This window comes from Ipomoea triloba, chromosome 4 (genome assembly GCF_003576645.1).
Source record: "Ipomoea triloba cultivar NCNSP0323 chromosome 4, ASM357664v1".
NCBI lineage: Eukaryota > Viridiplantae > Streptophyta > Magnoliopsida > Solanales > Convolvulaceae > Ipomoea > Ipomoea triloba.
The window spans coordinates 22512134-22533921 of NC_044919.1; the positions used below are offsets into that span (position 1 = coordinate 22512134).

General features: G+C 36.8%; 2 protein-coding genes across 2 annotated transcripts; one reads left to right on the forward strand and one right to left on the reverse strand.

The window, feature by feature from the left end:
- Nucleotides 1–4240: 4240 nt before the first annotated feature.
- Nucleotides 4241–4591, forward strand: LOC116016001. Its single transcript, XM_031256169.1, has one exon. The coding sequence runs from the start codon at nt 4241–4243 to the stop codon at nt 4589–4591; it is 351 nt and encodes a 116-aa protein (XP_031112029.1).
- A 12008-nt stretch (nt 4592–16599) lies between these two features.
- On the reverse strand, nt 16600–17918 carry LOC116016002. Its single transcript, XM_031256171.1, has 2 exons — nt 17720–17918; nt 16600–17618 (listed from the first exon to the last, which is right to left on the reverse strand). Exons 1-2 carry the CDS (start codon nt 17916–17918, stop codon nt 16600–16602), a joined length of 1218 nt encoding a protein of 405 aa, XP_031112031.1.
- Between the last annotated feature and the right edge of the window lie 3870 nt (nt 17919–21788).

A 21788-nucleotide genomic window follows, 5' to 3' on the forward strand; every position in this document is an offset into this window, starting at 1 on the left:
ATATGTGTGTGTGTGTGTAGGGGGGGGGGGTGTCTTTAGTATGTGTATTTATTTATTTATATGTATGAATGTATATCAATGCTTAGGACACATGTATATTTGATTATATGGACATTTATTTATTTATTTATTTGTTTATTTATTATTATTATTATTATTATTATTATTATTATTATATAATGATTAGTTAACAAGGGCAAAGTTATGAATAATTCAAGGTAATCTAAGGGGTAATCACATTACGTTGAAATATTACCGTCACATCAGCTTTGAACTAATATAGCATTACCAGGTAATCTCATAACTTGGACAAAATAATGTAATCTAACATTAACATTACCAGACTCAGATTAACTTGGTAATCTCAGATGACCTGAACCAAACGCTCCAATCCTATAAATTTATTTATATATTTTCTTTTGTATTTTCAATATGAAACACTTAACGAGTTAATTAATTGCGATTTGGTTTGCGCTGCACTATTTTGTTGTCATCCTGCATTGCATTAAACCAACTGTTTCCCGTCAGTGGTCACTAGACTCGACACCATAAAAGTAGATCGGTTATGCATCATTTTATATGGAGTTGAAAGGACAAAAATCCCACTCTTGTCTTTGCTCACATGGCCTAAGCCCCATCCGTCGGCAAATTATGGTCCACACACATCGATGAATTTTATGATTTAAAATAATGTACATTGTGTTAGAATAATATACATTATGTGTTTAGAATAATGAAATTTCTGGATTATGTGAGAATAATGAAACTTCTGGAGTAAGATAATGTACATTATGAGTTTGAATAATGTACAATATGGGTTAGAATAATGAAACTTTTGAGGTAAAATAATGTACATTATTTGTTAGAATAACGTATATTATGAGTTATAAAAATGTATATTGCAGTGAATTGCGTAAAAAAAAAAACGTAAAATGACGTCGTTTGACCGTCCTATTGCCATCCGTCCATGTTCTCTTGAACATGGGACAAGTTTCATGTGGAATTATTTTCTGGCTTATTAAAAAACAAAAGAAAAAGCCCAAATTATCCAGGTACATTCGTGGGTTCACTGAAGTTTTATGTTTATTTGAATTACGTAGTCATACTGTATTAATTAAAAATCAAATGAATGTCAATATTGTTTGTTTGCATTGAATTGAATTGTACTGTAGTATGTTTAGTTGGATTGAGATTGTTGAGCATAAAATAACAAATAATCTCATTATGAACTTTTAGTTTGGTATAAAAGTATTCAATAACAATTCATTCTTTTAGAATTATTATTCTTTTCATATGATATCAATAGACCTAGAGGTCCATGGCTGCAGCCCAACCGCCACTGTCGATGACACTGTGCCGCCACCAACCACCGGTGACCCAGTGTCTTCTTCTCATACCTTCTCTGATATATATCCTCTACCTCTCCACCATCCATAAATACCCTACAAACAGTCTATCACTTTGTACCTATACAACTTACATCCTCTAATTATTTATTCTAGAAGACCCAACTTGTTCTGTTTCTTCGCGAGCAAGATCTCAGTGTTTGCGTAGACGACACATTTTTGTGTTGACCCTTTTTCATCAAGGCTTCAGATGGATCTTCCCTAGTAGCCAATCCTGCGGCTCAAAAGTGCGTACGTCAGGATGCATCTATTTTGTCAATTCTCATCTCATCTCTATCTGATGGGGTTATGTACGTTGCTGTGGGTCATATCATGTCTCAGGCCCTTTGGTTTGGGTCCTCACGCGCACGTTCTTTGAGTCTCCTTCTTCAGCTGTAGTCTTTGCGCCAAGAAAACTCCTCAACGAGTGAGTATCTTGGCAAAGTCAAGGTTTTAATTGGACTACTTGACGAAGTTGGCCGATCAATTAGATTAGATGAATAAAATCTCTATCTGTTCAAGGGCTTTCGACCTGAGTATCGCGCGATGGTTTCATCGTTGACTACCAAGGAACTTATCACCATTGATCAACTCAATGATTACCTCACTACACATCAGTTTATCTATGCCGATGATGTCTCTTTAGCTGTTTCCCCAGCCCAACCATCGGTACTTGTTGCACAACGAGGAACAACCACTGCCTCTCCGCAACAGCATAATTTTACCCAGCATCATGGCCGTGGACGTGGCCAAGGTTATATTCCAAAGTGTTAGATCTGCAACAATCTTGGCCATATTGCTCTACAATGTTACTAAAGATAATCAGGTGCTTCCATTCCTCAAGCAAATCTAACCTATATAGATGATCTATTCGCCGCTTCGTTTTCTCAAAATTGGTTTTCTGACACCTGAGCTACACATCATGCCACTCCAGACTCCTCTTTGCTGCAACAAGTGGAAGACTACACCAGCAACAACACTCTTCAAGTCGGTGATGATATAGGTTTGAATATTTCTAGTATTGGAAACACTTCTATATCTTCTACCTTGCGATCCATGCAATTACAAAACGTTTTACATGTTCCAAAACTCACCAATTTTCTCCTCTCTGTCAAACGTTTTGCCATTGACAATAATGTTTTCTTTGAGTTTCATCCGTCCTCTTTTATTATGAAGGACCTCTATTAGGAACCCTTTGTACTTAGGATTTTGATGATACCAAAGTTAGGAGTTTAGACCCCTAATTTCACCTTGTCAAGTCGAGTAATAACTAAGGATGAGTCATTAGACGAATCGTTGTCTAGTGATCATGGATTCGTGTATATCAGCTCATTGTCTTAATCTTCTAAGTACCAAGAACGAATCATGGAATCCAAAGACTTGAAGACCGATCTTGAAGACATGAAGATTAGAAGGCAATGACCAAGAGGCTATCAATAGGCCGAATCATGGAAGGGTCTACCTCTTGAAGTTCATTAAAGCCGAATGATAAAGAACGATCATTCGAGGAGAAAATGGGGTGAATGATAAAGTCAATCATTCATTATTGAGCATTATAGCACGAATTATTGCATGATTCATGTGGACAAGCCAGAAACATTCTTTGAGCGACAATTAGTTCGAAACCTTAAAAATGTGGAATGATTTACCTTGGACAAATCAAGTCCTAGGAACGGATCCTAAGGTCAAAGCTTTCATTAAATGCCATGTCCTTTTATGCAAGACTAAAGGACAAATTTTCTGCACATATTAAGGATTAAAGGGTTATAAAGTACTGACACCCACATGGGCTTAATACCTAACGGTTATTACACACTGGTCAAAAGGTGATTTGATTTTTTGTCTTCCCTCAAACGGGACAAATTTTCACACCTATAAATACCCACTTCCTATTAAGAAGGATGTGCTAGTCAATCTAAGAAAATTGCAAGTTTTACAAATTTAGTAATTACAATCGATCAGTGTGAGAAAAAGAGAGAAAAGCTTAAAAGTTTATAACTAGAACTTAAAGGAAATCTTGAGCTGCTTCATTGATCCATTCAATAAATACTCAAGCCAAGATTTTAGTTGGAGAAAAGAAGAAATCAATCTTCAAACAACACTCTCTACTTGGAGAAGTAGAAAGAGGTGGAGTTGACTTAGAAGAAGTTGAAAAACCTGGTGGAATTGTGCTGTCCGGCTTTGTGATCAAGGAAGCATACTTGGAGGAGTTATTGTACTAAAAAGGAGATTAGTGCAATCCTTCACGTATTGTAAAGAAGAGTGGATTAGACTTCGTTGATAGTTGAACCACTATAAAAATGCTATGCCTCTCTTTACTCAGTTGCTCTTACGTTTATCTTACATCTCATCTCATAAACCAAGCCATAACGTTTTAAAGACTACAAATCGTGCAAAGTAAAATAAAAGTGTATAGACATTTCTGCTGCAAATCTTACTTTGATAGAGTTTTTATCTTCCTTTTTTAGAGAGGGTATTAACTTGTGAAGAAAATTTTCAAAATCCTAGTGAGTGTATTCACCCCCTCTAGATTCACTCCTCTACCTATCAGGACCAACAAGTGGTATCAGAGCAGTTTCCTTGACCGGTAAACACTCTGTGCCTACTTCCTGGAGATCTCATTTCGAAAATTCCAAAAATCTCATTTTAACTTTGCATCATCTTTGCAAAATATACCATCATCATTCTAGGCATCTCATGTTTAATCTTTCAAAATTTGATAATTAGAAGGTTCAGATGCAGGCTCATCTGTTTGCTATACACGATGAGATGTGGGACGTTATAACTAACGGACCCATCATAATTATGATGGCAAAAATCCTAATCGAGCAGTAGAGGTAGCCGACGCACCCGAGATGATAATCAAGTCAAAATCTTCTTATGGGCCGGAAGAGAAAACTCATAACAACCTGGATAACATTGCATGGGACATACTATACAAGACTCTTGATGAAACCTTGTTTCCAAGGGTTAGGAAGTGCAAGATCGCCAAAGACATCTGGGAAACCCTCATGATCATAGGACAAGGGGACGAGAAAGAAAAGGAGAATAAGCTGACCATAGCTATGAAGAAGTTCGAGGACTTCAAAATGGGAGCAACCAAATCCATCGCGGAGAAGGAAACCCGGTTTTTGAAGCTACTGAGCGAGGTGGAAGATCTCGAAAAAGAACACACTCAAAAGGAGATCAACCTTAAAATTCTCTGATGCCTTCTCAAGTCAAGGAGATGAAAGTGATAGCTATGAGAGATCACCGAGATCTCAAGACGATTCATACCACTCAAATATTCAGTGGTCTGAAGGCGTATAATTTTGAACGTGAATCCATACACGAAGTAGAATTAGAGACAAGAAACGTGGCACTAGTTGCTAGTTAACAACCATCCACATCTTCAAGGTTAAACTCTAACCTTGCTGATTTTTTCACTAACGAACAATTTGCTTTGTTCATCATAAAATTTAAGAGATTAATGAGGAAGAATCAATCCCATAATAAATCGGCTACACCGAATTCATCTAGCCAAAGGCACACTGAAAGGACGAGTGTGCCAAGGACTAGTGAACCCAAAGACTCTCAAATGCTTTGCTACAATTGTCGAAAACCTGGCCACTTTAAGGCCGAATGCCCGTATCCTATTGCCCGCAAGCACCAGGACCAAACTAAAGGGATTGGGAGTTAAACCAGCCCGAGGAATACATCAACTAAGACAAGTGGTCGCAATTCTAATCATTCTGGTATTCACCAGAAAGATGATCAAAGAAAAAAGGCTCTTGTTGTTGAGGAAACACCCGAGAAGACTGTTGGCGAGCCATGTTCATCGAGCTCAAGTTCTGAAGTCGAAAGCTCAGGAGATGAGAAGTGACTCATCTGCCTCTACAATCATGAAGAATCAGACGAAGACATGCCTCATAGCAAATGAAGAAGAGGTAAACTCTCAGGCTTCCTCTTCTGATTGTGATTCTGAATCTAGTTGTAATGAAGATCCTATGGATTCATTTCTTAAACTGATGAAGGATTTCAAAGTGGTGAAAAGTACTCATTCTAAATTGAAGGAAGAGAACACTCGATTATTGGCCGAACGAGAAGATCTCAAGAGCCCCGTGCTAAAAAATAGTGAGATGCTTACCTTGATGGGCCAACTCGAGAAGCAAATTATTTTACTCAAAGAAGAGTGCAAAGCAAGAGAAGTAAGAGAGCAAAATTTGCGTAAGGGTATTGCGACATTTACTAATTCGTTTAAGATAATAGACTGAATAGAGCCGGACTCGGCTACAATTCTAGCTCTCAAGCAAAAGTCCAACTGACCAAACTCACAAATCCTTCTACCAGTAGAGGTTTAAAGTCTTTGTTCATTCAAGGTTAAACCTTGCACCCCGAGCCAATGACAATTGTTGATAAGGGAAAAAAGACCACAAACAACAAGCCCACCGAAAGGAAAGGTTGTTCAACGAGTTGTGGAACCATTGAGAGGGAACTTCTTCAATGGAAACCCAAAGAGTGTCAAGAACACGAATCGACATAGACCTAGTACTGGTAACCCGAATGGTTACTACACGAATGGTCAACCAAGAAGAAATAACCAATCAAAGGTTAACCCCCATAACAACAAGAGGCAAAATCATTCACGGAGACAACGCAATGGTTGACCTCAGGGTAGGCCGAATCATTACCTGAATGATAAATTCAATCTTGGGCATGCTAAACCTCAGAGACCAACTAGAAGGTCAATGAGAGGTGCTGGAAGACTATCCTTTCGATGAGGATTGGTTTATGGTCTATGAGCCGATAACAAAAGTGAAATTTCAACGGCATCATAGACATAGACAAATGTTCTATTCTAAGGTGCATAACAACGTGCCAAAATCCAAATTTCAAAAGATATATGCACCTAAAAGTCACAAAAGTTTTACTGTATCCCTTTTGATTACATAGTTTTTAATGGGTATAGAGGACCAAGGATGTGCCTAACAAGCTCTAGGTTCGCATGGATGCCCAAGTGTACCACTAACCCGGAAGGACCCAAGAAGGTATATGTACCTAAAATAAATTCATCTTTTTTTGTAGGTTAACATGACCATATGGTATATAGATAGTGGTTGCTCAAGGCATATGACTAGAAACAAATCTGACTTGAGCAACTATAAAGAAGTAAATGGTCCTAAGGTAATCTTTGGAGGTGAATCCAGTGGTCGAACCAAAGGAGTTGGTGACATCATAAAAAATGGGCTAATAATTCGTGATGTGTCTCCTATGTTGAGGAATTGATGTTCAACTTGCTGAGTACAAGTCAGTTTTGCGACAAGGGATATAAAGTGGAATTCTCCAAAGACAAATGTTGTGTAATCAACGAAGTAAATGGAGAAATGATTCTTTCTACAAGGATAAGAAAGAATATGTACATTGTTGCATGGGAATCCGCAAGGCCAAATGTATGCCTAGTAGCTAAAAACAAGAGTGACTTAAGTTGGGAATGGCATTGAAGGTGTTAGTTTTAGTGGTGAGGTGTGTGCTGTGGAATGGAATGTGTTAAAACGAAGAGTCAAGACTCCCCGAGTGTCGTGTCTCTCAAGGATGACAAATTGGAGTGAATTAGTGTTGGCATTTAGGATGTTGAGATGTAAGAGTTACAAGAACTAGCTAAGAACAAGAGAATAATAAGCATAGGTTTAAAAGGGTACTAAAACAAGTTAAAAAGAACAAGGGGGCGTGTGACTTAGTTAGACCAAATGATTGACTTATTCGATGCGATTGCGAAAATGAGTTTCAGGAATGAACTCAGGAGTCACGGTATTAATACCGAGTGACGTCACACTCAGACTCTCAATCCTCATTCGGTTGAGGCATTTAATCGAACACCTTGCCTACCACTCCTCCCGGACCTAATCCTTTCGAATAGAGGGTAGGGATGTGGATGAGTTGGACTCGTGAGAGGTCGCTATCGTGCACACACTCACTTTCACAAAGTCTACTATCTACTCCGGCCGAAATAGAAGCAAAGCATGAAGAACATCACCCACACAAGACTAAAATCCTACTTCATCATTTTCACAATCATATGACAAAATTCAAGCATCAATCATAAGATCTAACATGGGGCACACACACCCCTCAACTAATCTACTCAAGCATTATCAAATCAAAGATCAAACAATGAAAAATACTCAAAGTAAATGATTAAAAACAATAATCTAACAAGAACAAGAGTAGAGTAATATACCTAGGAATCTAATGGTTCTATTACATCTTCACTCTCATCCCTCTCCTTTAATCTATCATGGAAAACTAATCTAATCTAAGGAGAAATGGGGATTTCCCCCAAAGGGGAGAAGACTAAAGAAAATCAGATCGGGAAAATGAGGCTCCCCTCTCTAAAATGCAAAAGAAGGGCTTAAATAGCCAACCGAAAGTCGAAATCCCGCAAATGCCCTAGCTGGCCCGTTCACGCCACCTTCACGCGTGAATGGGGGCGTGGACGCGTACTAGAAGTGGTCCACGCCCCCTTCACGCGTGAGGCCCTCGTGGTCAGGTCCTACCCGGCTGCTTCTTCGTTTGTTGCTCCCTTCTTGGCCTCGGATCCTATTATATCCTGCGGGAATGACTTAAAACACGATCTTTAAGTTGAATTTGTTGATTTGATCTTTATTAGTCTTTATGCATGAAAATGATCATAAATGGGTGACAAGACTACATAATATTGTCCTATAACTGACCCTAAACTTGACTATTCTTGGCGCTTATCAGGCATCATAAATTAAACCATCTAAATTTTAAAGCCACCAACAAGGAGGAGCTTTGGTAGAGGGACTACCAAATGTGACTTTCAACAAAGATAAGATTTGTAAAGCCTGCCAAAAAATTTTGGGTTGAAGCTGTTAAGTGTTAACACAACATGCTATACTCAAAATTGATCCATTATCAACAAAGTTCAATTCATGGGATCACCCCCTACGAACTATGGAAAGGCAAAAAGCCAGTTGTGAGCTACTTTCACATTTTTGGTAGCAAATGTTTTATTCACAATAATGGAAAAAACTATCTCAAGGCTTTTTGATGAAAGAGCTGATGAAGGTCTATTCATGGGATATTCAGCTGTAAGTAAAGCCTTTCGTGTTCTCAACAAACGGACCATGGTGGTAGAGGAATCCATCCATGTTGTGTTTGACGAATCCTCAACAAACCAAAATGTTGAGAATGTATCCGAAGGAATGGATCATTTATGTATTCAAAATCAACCAGTGTCATGCTAATGTTCCAGGACAGAACGAACTGAGAATGAAGCCGGAGGGTGTCGAATCTTCGAACTCGAACTGGAAGAATTCTCTATTCGTCTACCAAGTCAAGTCTATCTACCCGAGCTATTAACTATTGAGACAACAGGGTCGGTGGGGCCCAAGACATTGGAAGATGCATCTATAACAAATATTCATGCAGTAGATGAAGAAGCACCTCCAACGACTTTTCAACCTGACCTAAGGTGGTTAAGGAATCACCCCCAAGAGCAAGTCATTAGAAATGTTAGAGATGTCGTAAAGACTCGTGCATCAATCAGAGAGTGTATGATGTCATGTTTTCTTTCACAAATCGAGCGGAAGACAGTGGAATAAACATTAAGTGATCCAGATTGGGTCATAGCTATGTAGGAAGAGCTCCATTAGTTCGAAAGAAATGAGGTATGGGAGCTAAAGGTTACTATCAAGAAAAATGGACAAACAAAATGGGTCTTTAGGAAGACCCACTCACCAAAATGTTATTGAGACAAAATGGGTCTTTAGGAACAAAGTGGACAAACAAGAAGTCATTGTTAGGAACAAGGCTCGACTTGTAGCTAAAGGTTACTATCAAGAAGAATGCATCAATTTTGATGAAACCTTCACACCCGTAGCAAGATTAGAAATCATTAGAATCTTTCTTGCTTATGTTGATTTCAAAGACTTCAATGTCTTTCAAGTGGATGCCATGAGTGCATTTCTCAATGGACTCTTGGAAGAAGAAGTGTACGTTGAACATCCTCCTAGTTTTCTATCAGAATTGGGTATGGATAAAGTCTACAAGCTAAGAAAGGCCTTGTATGAATTGAAATAAGCACCGAGGGCTTGGTGGCGAGTTGTCGTAGGCTCCCAAATTAAACCTTAAAAACGTAGTAGCGAGAGTAAGGATCGTTCCCACGAGGAGTAACTAGTTTGATTTATGAGTTCAAATTAAAGAGGGGGTTTGGTATGAAATTAACATTCAAAATAAGTAAATAAATAAATAAATAAATAAATAAGAATAGAAAAGATGATAATCAAGCCAAAGTTTACGAAAGAAATCAATTGAACTTTTAATACTCGGTCTAAGAAAACATTCACCCCCGGATTTTAGTAACTGATCATAGATTCAAGGTTAGTTCATAACAATTGAGCATTCGTTGTGGAACTAATTTCCAATTTTCCTTAGTCATAGGGAATCAAACACAAGCGGTATCAACTACCCCTAACTACCAAATAACACAAGACAAGCACTTATATTTAATTTTATAGCAGCATTAAAATGAGAAAATCAACGAAACTAAATAACATAAACACATGCGGTTATGTTTAATTTAGATTAATATTCTTCCTATGATTAAATTAACATTAAGCCGTGATAAAATTAATCATAGTTGCTACACAGATTAGAAAATCAATTGAACGAATCGTTAACTAATCTAGCAATAAACTGTTTAAGTAATTAAACTAATAGGCCTCCTAGCAATTAACTAGAACAATTATATAAAATAAAACAATTGAAAGCACAGGAGAATATCAATTACTCAAATGAAAATGAATTCAACATTAAGAACAAATTCAATCTCACACTACAGAATGATCCAGGGTTCATGTAATCTTTTGACCAAGTTTAGAGAATTAGCCTCGCAGGGCCATGAACCAGAAAATTTAACAGGAGAGAAAAATTATGAACTGTAAAAATATAAAATAAAGCAGATAGTCTGATTCCTCAATAACAAGAACTCACTACTATTTATACACCATTAATCCCAACAAAAACTCTTAAATTGAGGAAAATAATTAATCTAAGAATTAATTTGAACCTCTCAAAATTAGACCCAAATGGTGAAATTATTCCTTGCCATCAGTTTCCCCTGTTGACCGACGAAACCCTCTCCAAAATTCCGATGAGTCGCCTACGGAATCTGCGCTGCTGTTGTTGTCCACGAAATCTTCTCTACTCCTTCGTACGTACGTATGAGCTGCGCAAACCAGACTTACAAATCAAAATATTTGAATTCATTCCTTTTTCTTTTGTTTAGTTATTTAGGTTATTATATATTGTGGGCTAATTTTATTAAACAAATAAATAAAGATATGGGCTATGATGCTATGGGCTTATCAACCCACACTAATTAAAATATAACACTTATTTGGGCCAATAATTAAAACTAGCATCTAAACCTTACTAATGCCCAATAATTATTATAAAATATTTATTCTAACTAATTAACTCTAGAATTATAAAAATATTAAAATAAAGTAAAATAAAAATTAATAAATATAAATATACTATAAAAACATACTTAAATTAAAGTGTAAAAATATGTTCATCAAATTCCCCGACACTAGGACGTTTGCTTGTCCCCAAGCAAAAAGATTATTTGCTAAAATAAAATTAAATTTCAAAACTCATAACACATCATGAACAACAATCTGAAACACCCTGCAATTAATAAGTTAGCACCCGAGTTCAAAATATAGAGATAACTAAATAAGTAAGCCCTCACAGGAATATCACTGATTACGGTCAAGTGTTTGATGGGTATAAATTAATTTCACTCAAGTTCATTCCTATAAAATTGCTCTACCATAGGCTTGCATATCTTCTCAATCACCACTACAAGAGCCATGCATGAAACAAATCATAAGGACTTTTCACAGGTTGTAATGGGGTTAGGGTTAAGGTAGGGAAAATTTAGAAAAGTAGCTCAAAAAGCTTTCAAACTAGAGGAGCAAATAAATACAAAAAAAACTCAACACCCTCAATTCCCATTCAAAAACACTCTCTTATTGATATACTTCAAAACTACTATCATTCTAAAAAACAAATAATTCTTCCTCAATATCACAAGAACTTTCTCATACTCCATTTATTCAAAAGTAACTCTGATGATTCTTCCTCATTTTCCCATAAATTTTCAGCAACATTTTTTCCATTTTCAAACATATATTCTTCATTTTTCCATTCATTTTTCAATCTTTCATATTTTTTTTTTTGAAATCATGAATTGCCTTCATTTTCTTTATAAAGACAAAAAATAATTGGCAACAAAGATACAACCCACCTCACTCTCAATCTTATTAACAAAACCAAGTGATCTCCCCCACACTTATTCTTCACAAACCACGTAGATTACATAAGAAATTTAAAATTTGCTCCACTAGTTATTCAGCTAGGTCTAGGCATTAATTTATGGTATAAAAGGCTTGTAATGTGGTTTGAAATAAAGAAAAGAATGGCCACAAAGCTCAAAGTGGGTTAACAAAGGTAAATAAATCATAGGACAACCCGGTTATTTGGCTAGTGAGGCTCAAAATCAAATAATGGCCTTAATCACACTTGAATCGTGCATGGTCAAATTAGCTTTAACAGAGAATCAAGGCAAGTTCTAGAGAAACAAAATTATGGAAGAAATCACACAATAGAAAGAAAATAAGACTGAAGTGTCAGTCAATGGCTCAAAGTCTCACAGGTTTATTGCTTACTTAATCTAGCCACTACATATCAAACAAGAAATGCTAACAAACTAATTACAACTTGCCAAACTATTTATTCAATCATGTTATGAATTTCAAGAAAGGAAAACATAATAATTTTTTAAAAATTTTGCAGAAAATAGTAGTAAAATATTTCTGAATTTTTTTTAAATAAATCTAAATTCCCTCCCCCACACTTATTATCAACATTGTCCCCAATGTTGAGTAAAAATGCACAGAAAAAGAATTATTAAAAATAAGACAAAGATTAAAAAGAAACTCCCCTTTCAGCTGCTCTTATTATTCAAAATAAATTGGATCTTCAAGAACTACTTCTGCAACGTTTTCAACTCGAAACTCATCATGGTAAGGTTTAAGCCTATGACCATTCACCTTGAATATCTTGGAAGTCTGCAAACTTTGAATCTCTATTGCACCATGAGGAAAAATATTAGTAACAATAAACGGACCAACCCAACGAGAACGTAACTTACCCGGGAATAGACGAAGTCGTGACTGGAAGAGTAGGACTTTTTGTCCAATTGAAAATTCCTTTCTCAAAATCATCTTGTCATGGAATGCTTTCGTCTTATCTTTGTAAATTCTTGAATTCTCGTAGGCCTCATTGCGAATTTCCTCCAACTCAGAAAGTTGCAACTTCCGATGCAGGCCACTTTCTTCAATATTCATATTAAAGTTCTTGACAGCCCAATATGCTTTGTGCTCCAACTCAACTGGAAGGTGACATGCTTTCCCAAATACAATGCGATAAGGGGACATACCAATAGGTGTTTTGTATGCGGTTCTGTATGCCCATAATGCATCATCTAATCGCAAACTCCAATCCTTCCTGTTTGGGTTGACTGTTTTCTCAAGGATTGACTTGATCTCACGGTTGGACACCTCTGCTTGCCCATTAGTCTGCGGGTGGTAGGCAGTTGAAACTTTATGGGTGACATGGTACTTCCTAAGCAATGCCTCAACAGTGCGATTACAAAAGTGAGTTCCCTGATCGCTTATTATAGCTCTTGGAATCCCAAACCTGGAAAAGATGTTAGACTTGATAATATCTGCAACAACTTTAGAGTCATCAGTCCTGGTGGCTTTAGCTTCCACCCACTTTGAAACATAATCAACACCAAGTAAAATATAGACAAAACCAAAAGATACAGGAAATGGGCCCATAAAATCAATGCCCCAGACATCAAAAACCTCACAAAATATGATCGGAGTTTGTGGCAATTCATTTCTCCGGGATAAATTACCTGACTTTTGGCATGCATCACATGACTTACAAAATGAATATGAATCTCTAAATAAAGTTGGCCAATAAAAACCACATTCCAACACTTTCCTTGCTGTTCTCTTGGCACCAAAGTGGCCTCCACAAGCATAAGAATGACAGAAGGCGAGGATTGAAACAATTTCATCATCAGGGACACATCTTCTTACCACTTGGTCAGCACAATGCTTCTGCAGGTATGGTTCATCCCATACATAGTACTTGGAATCACTCTTGATTTTATCTCTCTGGGCTTTAGACAACTCATGAGGAAACTTGTTAGCAACCAAAAAATTGACTATGTTAGCATACCATGGTAAAATCACTGTTGCAGCAAGTAGGTGTTCATCAGGGAATGCTTCTTGCAGTGGAGGTTCAGGTTCGATGTGCACCAAACGACTCAAATGATCCGCCACAAGATTTTCTGACCCTTTCCTATCTTTGATCTCCATATCAAACTCACTCAAGAGGAGTATCCATCTTATCAACCTTGGTTTGGCTTCCTGCTTTTTCATCAAGTAGCGAAGAGCTGCATGATCAGAATACACTATAACTTTAGTACCCAACAAATAAGACCTAAATTTTTCCAAAGCAAAAACAATGGCTAAAAGTTCTTTTTCTGTAGTAGAATAGTTTTTCTGAGCATCATTTAAAGTTCTAGAAGCATAATAAATAACATGGGATGATTTTCCGATCTTCTGACCCAACACAACCCCTACTGCGTAATCACTTGCATCACACATAATCTCGAAAGGATAGTTCCAATTAGGTGGCTGAATGACCGGGGAAGACATCAACAACTCTTTTAGTCTGTCAAATCCTCCTTTACACTCTTCATCAAACTCAAAGGAGGTTTCTTTTTGCAACAATTTGCACAAAGGTAGGGCTATCTTCGAGAAGTCCTTGATAAATCTTCAGTAGAAACCTGCATGTCCAAGAAAAGAGCGGACTTCCCGCACATTAGTAGGATAAGGTAGAGATTCAATAATATCAACTTTAGCTTTATCAACCTCAATCCCTCTAGATGAAATAACATGCCCCAAAACATTACCTTGATCAACCATAAAATGACATTTTTCAGAATTTAACACAAGATTACTTTCTATGCATCTTTTCAAAATAAGTGTAAGGTTATGCAAGCAATTATCAAAAGAATCTCCATAAACTGTAAAATCATCCATAAAAACATCTATTATATGCCCAACATAATCAAAAAATATGCTAACCATACACATCTGAAAGGTGCCCGGGGCATTACAGAGGCCAAACGGCATGCGTCGATATGCAAAAGTGCCGAAGGGACGTGTAAAAGTTGTCTTTTCCTGGTCTTCTGGAGCAATTGCAATATGAAAATAACCTGAATAACCATCAAGAAAACAAAAATACGAACGAACAGCTAACCTTTCTAGCATTTGATCAATAAAAGGTAAAGGGAAGTGGTCTTTTCTTGTTACAGCATTCAACTTCCTATAATCTATATAAACTCGCCATCCATTTTGTATACGAGTAGGAACCAGTTCATCATTTTGGTTTTTCACAACTGTAATTCCTGTTTTCTTAGGAACCACTTGAGTTGGGCTAACCCATTTGCTGTCTGAAATTGGATAGATTATCCCAACTCCAAGGAGTTTAAGAACATCTTCCTTCACTACTTCCATCATGGGTGGGTTTAGCCTCCTTTGCGGTTGACGAGATGGTTCTGCTCCTTCCTCTAGTAAAATTTGGTGCATGCAAGTGGATGGGCTTATTCCTTTAATATCTGCAATTGTCCACCCAATGGTAGTTTTGTGTTCTTTCAACACATGGACAAGCTTTTCCTCTTCTGCTGTAGAAAACTTAGTTGAAATTATGACTGGCAATGTTTTGTTTTCTCCCAAGAAAGCATATTTAAGGTGTTCGGGGAGAGGTTTCAACTCGGGGACAGGTGCCTGCACAACAGAGGGTAACAATTTTTTGCTAGAAATAGGTAAAGCCATATAAGAAACATTATTATGTTGGTGCAATTTAGGACAATGATTCAATGATGCAATAGCCTCTTGTAAATTGGCACTCAAAGCAAACTGATTATTCCCCTTTTCAAGGTGTTCACTAATAACAACTTTCAATTCATCCTTACCATCAAATTCAAAAACTTCTTCAACTAATGAATCAAGAATATCAATAGAATAAGCAGAGTTATTATCACTAGGGCATTTCATAGCATCATAAATATTGAATGTAACAATATTACCATCAAACTCCATAGTAAGTGTACCACTGTGAATATCAATTTTTGTTTTTGCAGTTTTTAAAAATGGTCTTCCTAGTAGAATAGGTGCAGAATGATATTATTTTCCATATCAAGCACATAGAAATCAGTAGGGAATATCAAATTATTAACTTGCAACAATACATCTTCAATAACACCCCTAGGATATGCATTAGATCTATCAGCCAATTGGATAACCACACTAGTTTTATTCAAAGGTCCAAGTTTTAAAGAAGCATACACAGAATATGGCATAACATTAATAGATGCTCCTAAGTCTAGCATGGCTTTCTCAAGTCTAGTATCACCTATCATACAAGGAATAGTAAACATACCTGGATCCTTGCATTTTTCAGGAAGTTTGCTTTGAATCACAGCTGAGACATTCTTCCCCATTATCACTTTCTCACCTCTTTTTGATTTTTGCTTCCTTTTTGTTGTACACATCTCCTTTAAGAATTTAGCATATCTAGGGACTTGTTTTATTGCATCAAGTAATGGAATATTTACTTCACAATTTTTGAAAGTTTCATATAACTCTACATCTTTCGCTTCTTTTTTAGATTCTGACACATATAACTCTACATCTTTCGCTTCTTTTTTAGATTCTGACAAAGCTTGAGGGAATGGTTTCGCTTCTTTTTTAGATTCTGACAAAGCTTGAGGGAATGGAGGAGTTGGTTTATAATCAGAAGGACTAGGTTGAGGGAATGGAGGAGTTGGTTTATAATCAGAAGGACTAGGGAACTTACCTTGAGAATTTTCGTTGTTGCTAGTTTCCTCTTTTTCTTGGTCTATTGATGGGGTAACATTTGCAGGACCTTCAATTTCCTTACCACTTCTCAAAACAATTGCACTTGCATTTTCTCTTGGATTGACCACCGTTTGAGAGGGTAATTTGCCAGAACTCTGTGCCTCCAACCGACTTACCGTAGTTGCTAGCTGGTCCATTTGTCTTTATAAGTTTTGGATGCTAGCTTTCGTTTCTTGAAAATTGGACTTTGTTTCTTGTTGAAATAGCTGTGTTTCTTGCTGAAATTGTAAAGTGTTAGTGGCAAGAGACTTAACAATGTCTTCAAGATTCATACCTGAGTTAGAGCTTTGGGCTGGTGGTTGTCTTGAAGGAAATGGTTGTCTATACTGCTGAAAATTGGAACGATTCTGAACAATCTGGTTCCCTTGTGAGTTCCCATAGCTAAGGTTCGGGTGATCCCTCCAACCAGGATTATATGAATTAGAAAATGGATCATACTTACCTTGAGGTTGTCCAGGAAAACCTCCAGCCGCATTGACATGTTCAATAGGTTCTTCTTGAAGAGTCGAGCAAGCATCAGTTTGGTGTCCAACTACCGAGCAAATTCCACAAGCTTTCACAGTTTGCATATTTCCTACAGCTAATTGACGAACAAGAGTAGTTAAACTAGCCACTTGTTGTTCAAGATTGGAAATATTTACCTCATTTATTTGCTTGGATGGTTGGACAAGTCTATTGCCAAACTGTTGAGAATTTGTTGCCATGTTTGCAATTAGATTCTTTGCAGCATTCGGTGTCTTATCAACTAATGCACCTCCACTTGCAGCATCAATCATGCTTCTATCAGTCGGAAAGAGTTCTTCATAGAAGTATTGAATAAGTAATTGTTTAGTGATTTGGTGATGAGGGCAGCTCGCACACAGCTTTTTGAAACGCTCCCAATATTCATAAAGTGACTCTCCATTGTGTTGCCTTATACCACAAATTTCCTTTCTGATGTTGGCCGCCCTTGAAGCTGGAAAGTATTTTTCAAGGAACACCGTCTTCAAGTCGTTCCATGTGGCGATGCTCCCGAAAGGTAGATAATATAGCCAATCCTTTGCTGAATCCTTCAAAGAAAAAGGAAAGGCTCTCAACTTGATTTGTTCTTCAGTAACCCCCGTGGGTTTCATACTTGAACATACCACATGAAATTCTTTTATGTGTTTATGAGGATCTTCACCTGCAAGTCCATGAAAAGAAGGCAAAAGATGAATTAACCCNCTGACAAAGCTTGAGGGAATGGAGGAGTTGGTTTATAATCAGAAGGACTAGGGAACTTACCTTGAGAATTTTCGTTGTTGCTAGTTTCCTCTTTTTCTTGGTCTATTGATGGGGTAACATTTGCAGGACCTTCAATTTCCTTACCACTTCTCAAAACAATTGCACTTGCATTTTCTCTTGGATTGACCACCGTTTGAGAGGGTAATTTGCCAGAACTCTGTGCCTCCAACCGACTTACCGTAGTTGCTAGCTGGTCCATTTGTCTTTATAAGTTTTGGATGCTAGCTTTCGTTTCTTGAAAATTGGACTTTGTTTCTTGTTGAAATAGCTGTGTTTCTTGCTGAAATTGTAAAGTGTTAGTGGCAAGAGACTTAACAATGTCTTCAAGATTCATACCTGAGTTAGAGCTTTGGGCTGGTGGTTGTCTTGAAGGAAATGGTTGTCTATACTGCTGAAAATTGGAACGATTCTGAACAATCTGGTTCCCTTGTGAGTTCCCATAGCTAAGGTTCGGGTGATCCCTCCAACCAGGATTATATGAATTAGAAAATGGATCATACTTACCTTGAGGTTGTCCAGGAAAACCTCCAGCCGCATTGACATGTTCAATAGGTTCTTCTTGAAGAGTCGAGCAAGCATCAGTTTGGTGTCCAACTACCGAGCAAATTCCACAAGCTTTCACAGTTTGCATATTTCCTACAGCTAATTGACGAACAAGAGTAGTTAAACTAGCCACTTGTTGTTCAAGATTGGAAATATTTACCTCATTTATTTGCTTGGATGGTTGGACAAGTCTATTGCCAAACTGTTGAGAATTTGTTGCCATGTTTGCAATTAGATTCTTTGCAGCATTCGGTGTCTTATCAACTAATGCACCTCCACTTGCAGCATCAATCATGCTTCTATCAGTCGGAAAGAGTTCTTCATAGAAGTATTGAATAAGTAATTGTTTAGTGATTTGGTGATGAGGGCAGCTCGCACACAGCTTTTTGAAACGCTCCCAATATTCATAAAGTGACTCTCCATTGTGTTGCCTTATACCACAAATTTCCTTTCTGATGTTGGCCGCCCTTGAAGCTGGAAAGTATTTTTCAAGGAACACCGTCTTCAAGTCGTTCCATGTGGCGATGCTCCCGAAAGGTAGATAATATAGCCAATCCTTTGCTGAATCCTTCAAAGAAAAAGGAAAGGCTCTCAACTTGATTTGTTCTTCAGTAACCCCCGTGGGTTTCATACTTGAACATACCACATGAAATTCTTTTATGTGTTTATGAGGATCTTCACCTGCAAGTCCATGAAAAGAAGGCAAAAGATGAATTAACCCAGATTTGAATTCAAATTGTACATTAGCATCTAAAGTAGGAAACGTAATGCATAAAGGTTGTTGATCTAAATTTGGGGCTCCAAGCTCTTTTAAAGTCCGATTTTGAGCCATCGGTTTTTCTTCTAAATCAGAATGTGAGGAAGATGGGGAATCAGTAGCCAGTGCACTAAACTCCAATTTCCTACGAGCTTGTTTTCTTAAGTTGTATAGAGTTCTTTCTATTTCTGGATCATATGGCAATATTTCTCGATTAGCAGATCTAGTTATAGGCATAAACCATAAAAGATATTGCAGAAATTAGACAAAGTAATGAATGCACAATTTTTTTTTGACAAATGACGAAGAATAATAAATGAATAAACAAGCAAACGAATAAACACAAAAATAAACTAGAAAAGCTCCCCGACAACGGCACCAAAATTTGGCGAGCTGTCGTAGGCTCCCAAATTAAACCTTAAAAACGTAGTAGCGAGAGTAAGGATCGTTCCCACGAGGAGTAACTAGTTTGATTTATGAGTTCAAATTAAAGAGGGGGTTTGGTATGAAATTAACATTCAAAATAAGTAAATGAATAAATAAATAAATAAGAATAGAAAAGATGATAATCAAGCCAAAGTTTACGAAAGAAATCAATTGAACTTNTTTGCATATTTCCTACAGCTAATTGACGAACAAGAGTAGTTAAACTAGCCACTTGTTGTTCAAGATTGGAAATATTTACCTCATTTATTTGCTTGGATGGTTGGACAAGTCTATTGCCAAACTGTTGAGAATTTGTTGCCATGTTTGCAATTAGATTCTTTGCAGCATTCGGTGTCTTATCAACTAATGCACCTCCACTTGCAGCATCAATCATGCTTCTATCAGTCGGAAAGAGTTCTTCATAGAAGTATTGAATAAGTAATTGTTTAGTGATTTGGTGATGAGGGCAGCTCGCACACAGCTTTTTGAAACGCTCCCAATATTCATAAAGTGACTCTCCATTGTGTTGCCTTATACCACAAATTTCCTTTCTGATGTTGGCCGCCCTTGAAGCTGGAAAGTATTTTTCAAGGAACACCGTCTTCAAGTCGTTCCATGTGGCGATGCTCCCGAAAGGTAGATAATATAGCCAATCCTTTGCTGAATCCTTCAAAGAAAAAGGAAAGGCTCTCAACTTGATTTGTTCTTCAGTAACCCCCGTGGGTTTCATACTTGAACATACCACATGAAATTCTTTTATGTGTTTATGAGGATCTTCACCTGCAAGTCCATGAAAAGAAGGCAAAAGATGAATTAACCCAGATTTGAATTCAAATTGTACATTAGCATCTAAAGTAGGAAACGTAATGCATAAAGGTTGTTGATCTAAATTTGGGGCTCCAAGCTCTTTTAAAGTCCGATTTTGAGCCATCGGTTTTTCTTCTAAATCAGAATGTGAGGAAGATGGGGAATCAGTAGCCAGTGCACTAAACTCCAATTTCCTACGAGCTTGTTTTCTTAAGTTGTATAGAGTTCTTTCTATTTCTGGATCATATGGCAATATTTCTCGATTAGCAGATCTAGTTATAGGCATAAACCATAAAAGATATTGCAGAAATTAGACAAAGTAATGAATGCACAATTTTTTTTTGACAAATGACGAAGAATAATAAATGAATAAACAAGCAAACGAATAAACACAAAAATAAACTAGAAAAGCTCCCCGACAACGGCACCAAAATTTGGCGAGCTGTCGTAGGCTCCCAAATTAAACCTTAAAAACGTAGTAGCGAGAGTAAGGATCGTTCCCACGAGGAGTAACTAGTTTGATTTATGAGTTCAAATTAAAGAGGGGGTTTGGTATGAAATTAACATTCAAAATAAGTAAATGAATAAATAAATAAATAAGAATAGAAAAGATGATAATCAAGCCAAAGTTTACGAAAGAAATCAATTAAAAGATGATAATCAAGCCAAAGTTTACGAAAGAAATCAATTGAACGATGATAATCAAGCCAAAGTTTACGAAAGAAATCAATTGAACTTTTAATACTTGGTCTAAGAAAACATTCGAAATCAATTGAACTTTTAATACTTGGTCTAAGAAAACATTCACAATCAATTGAACTTTTAATACTTGGTCTAAGAAAACATTCACCATCAATTGAACTTTTAATACTTGGTCTAAGAAAACATTCACCCCCGGATTTTAGTAACTGATCATAGATTCAAGGTTAGTTCATAACAATTGAGCATTCGTTGTGGAACTAATTTCCAATTTTCCTTAGTCATAGGGAATCAAACACAAGCGGTATCAACTACCCCTAACTACCAAATAACACAAGACAAGTACTTATATTTAATTTGATAGCAGCATTAAAATGAGAAAATCAACGAAACTAAATAACATAAACACATGCGGTTATGTTTAATTTAGATTAATATTCTTCCTATGATTAAATTAACACTAAGCCGTGATAAAATTAATCATAGTTGCTACACAGATTAGAAAATCAATTGAACGAATCGTTAACTAATCTAGCAATAAACTGTTTAAGTAATTAAACTAGTAGGCCTCCTAGCAATTAACTAGAACAATTATATAAAATAAAACAATTGAAAGCACAGGAGAATATCAATTACTCAAATGAAAATGAATTCAACATTAAGAACAAATTCAATCTCACAGTACAGAATGATCCAGGGTTCATGTAATCTTTTGACCAAGTTTAGAGAATTAGCCTCGCAGGGCCATAAACCAGAAAATTTAACAGGAGAGAAAAATTATGAACTGTAAAAATATAAAATAAAGCAGATAGTCTGATTCCTCAACAACAAGAACTC

What these genes read in the sequence shown, in the direction of transcription:
- LOC116016001 (XM_031256169.1), top strand. Translation starts at nt 4,241, where the DNA reads ATGATAATCAAGTCAAAATCTTCTTATGGGCCGGAAGAGAAAACTCAT.
- LOC116016002 (XM_031256171.1), bottom strand. Translation starts at nt 17,918, where the DNA reads ATGGACCAGCTAGCAACTACGGTAAGTCGGTTGGAGGCACAGAGTTCT. An exon ending in CAACAACGAAAATTCTCAAG is followed by an intron (nt 17,619 to 17,719) that starts GTAAGTTCCCTA and finishes ATGGACTTGCAG; the next exon opens with GTGAAGATCCTCATAAACAC.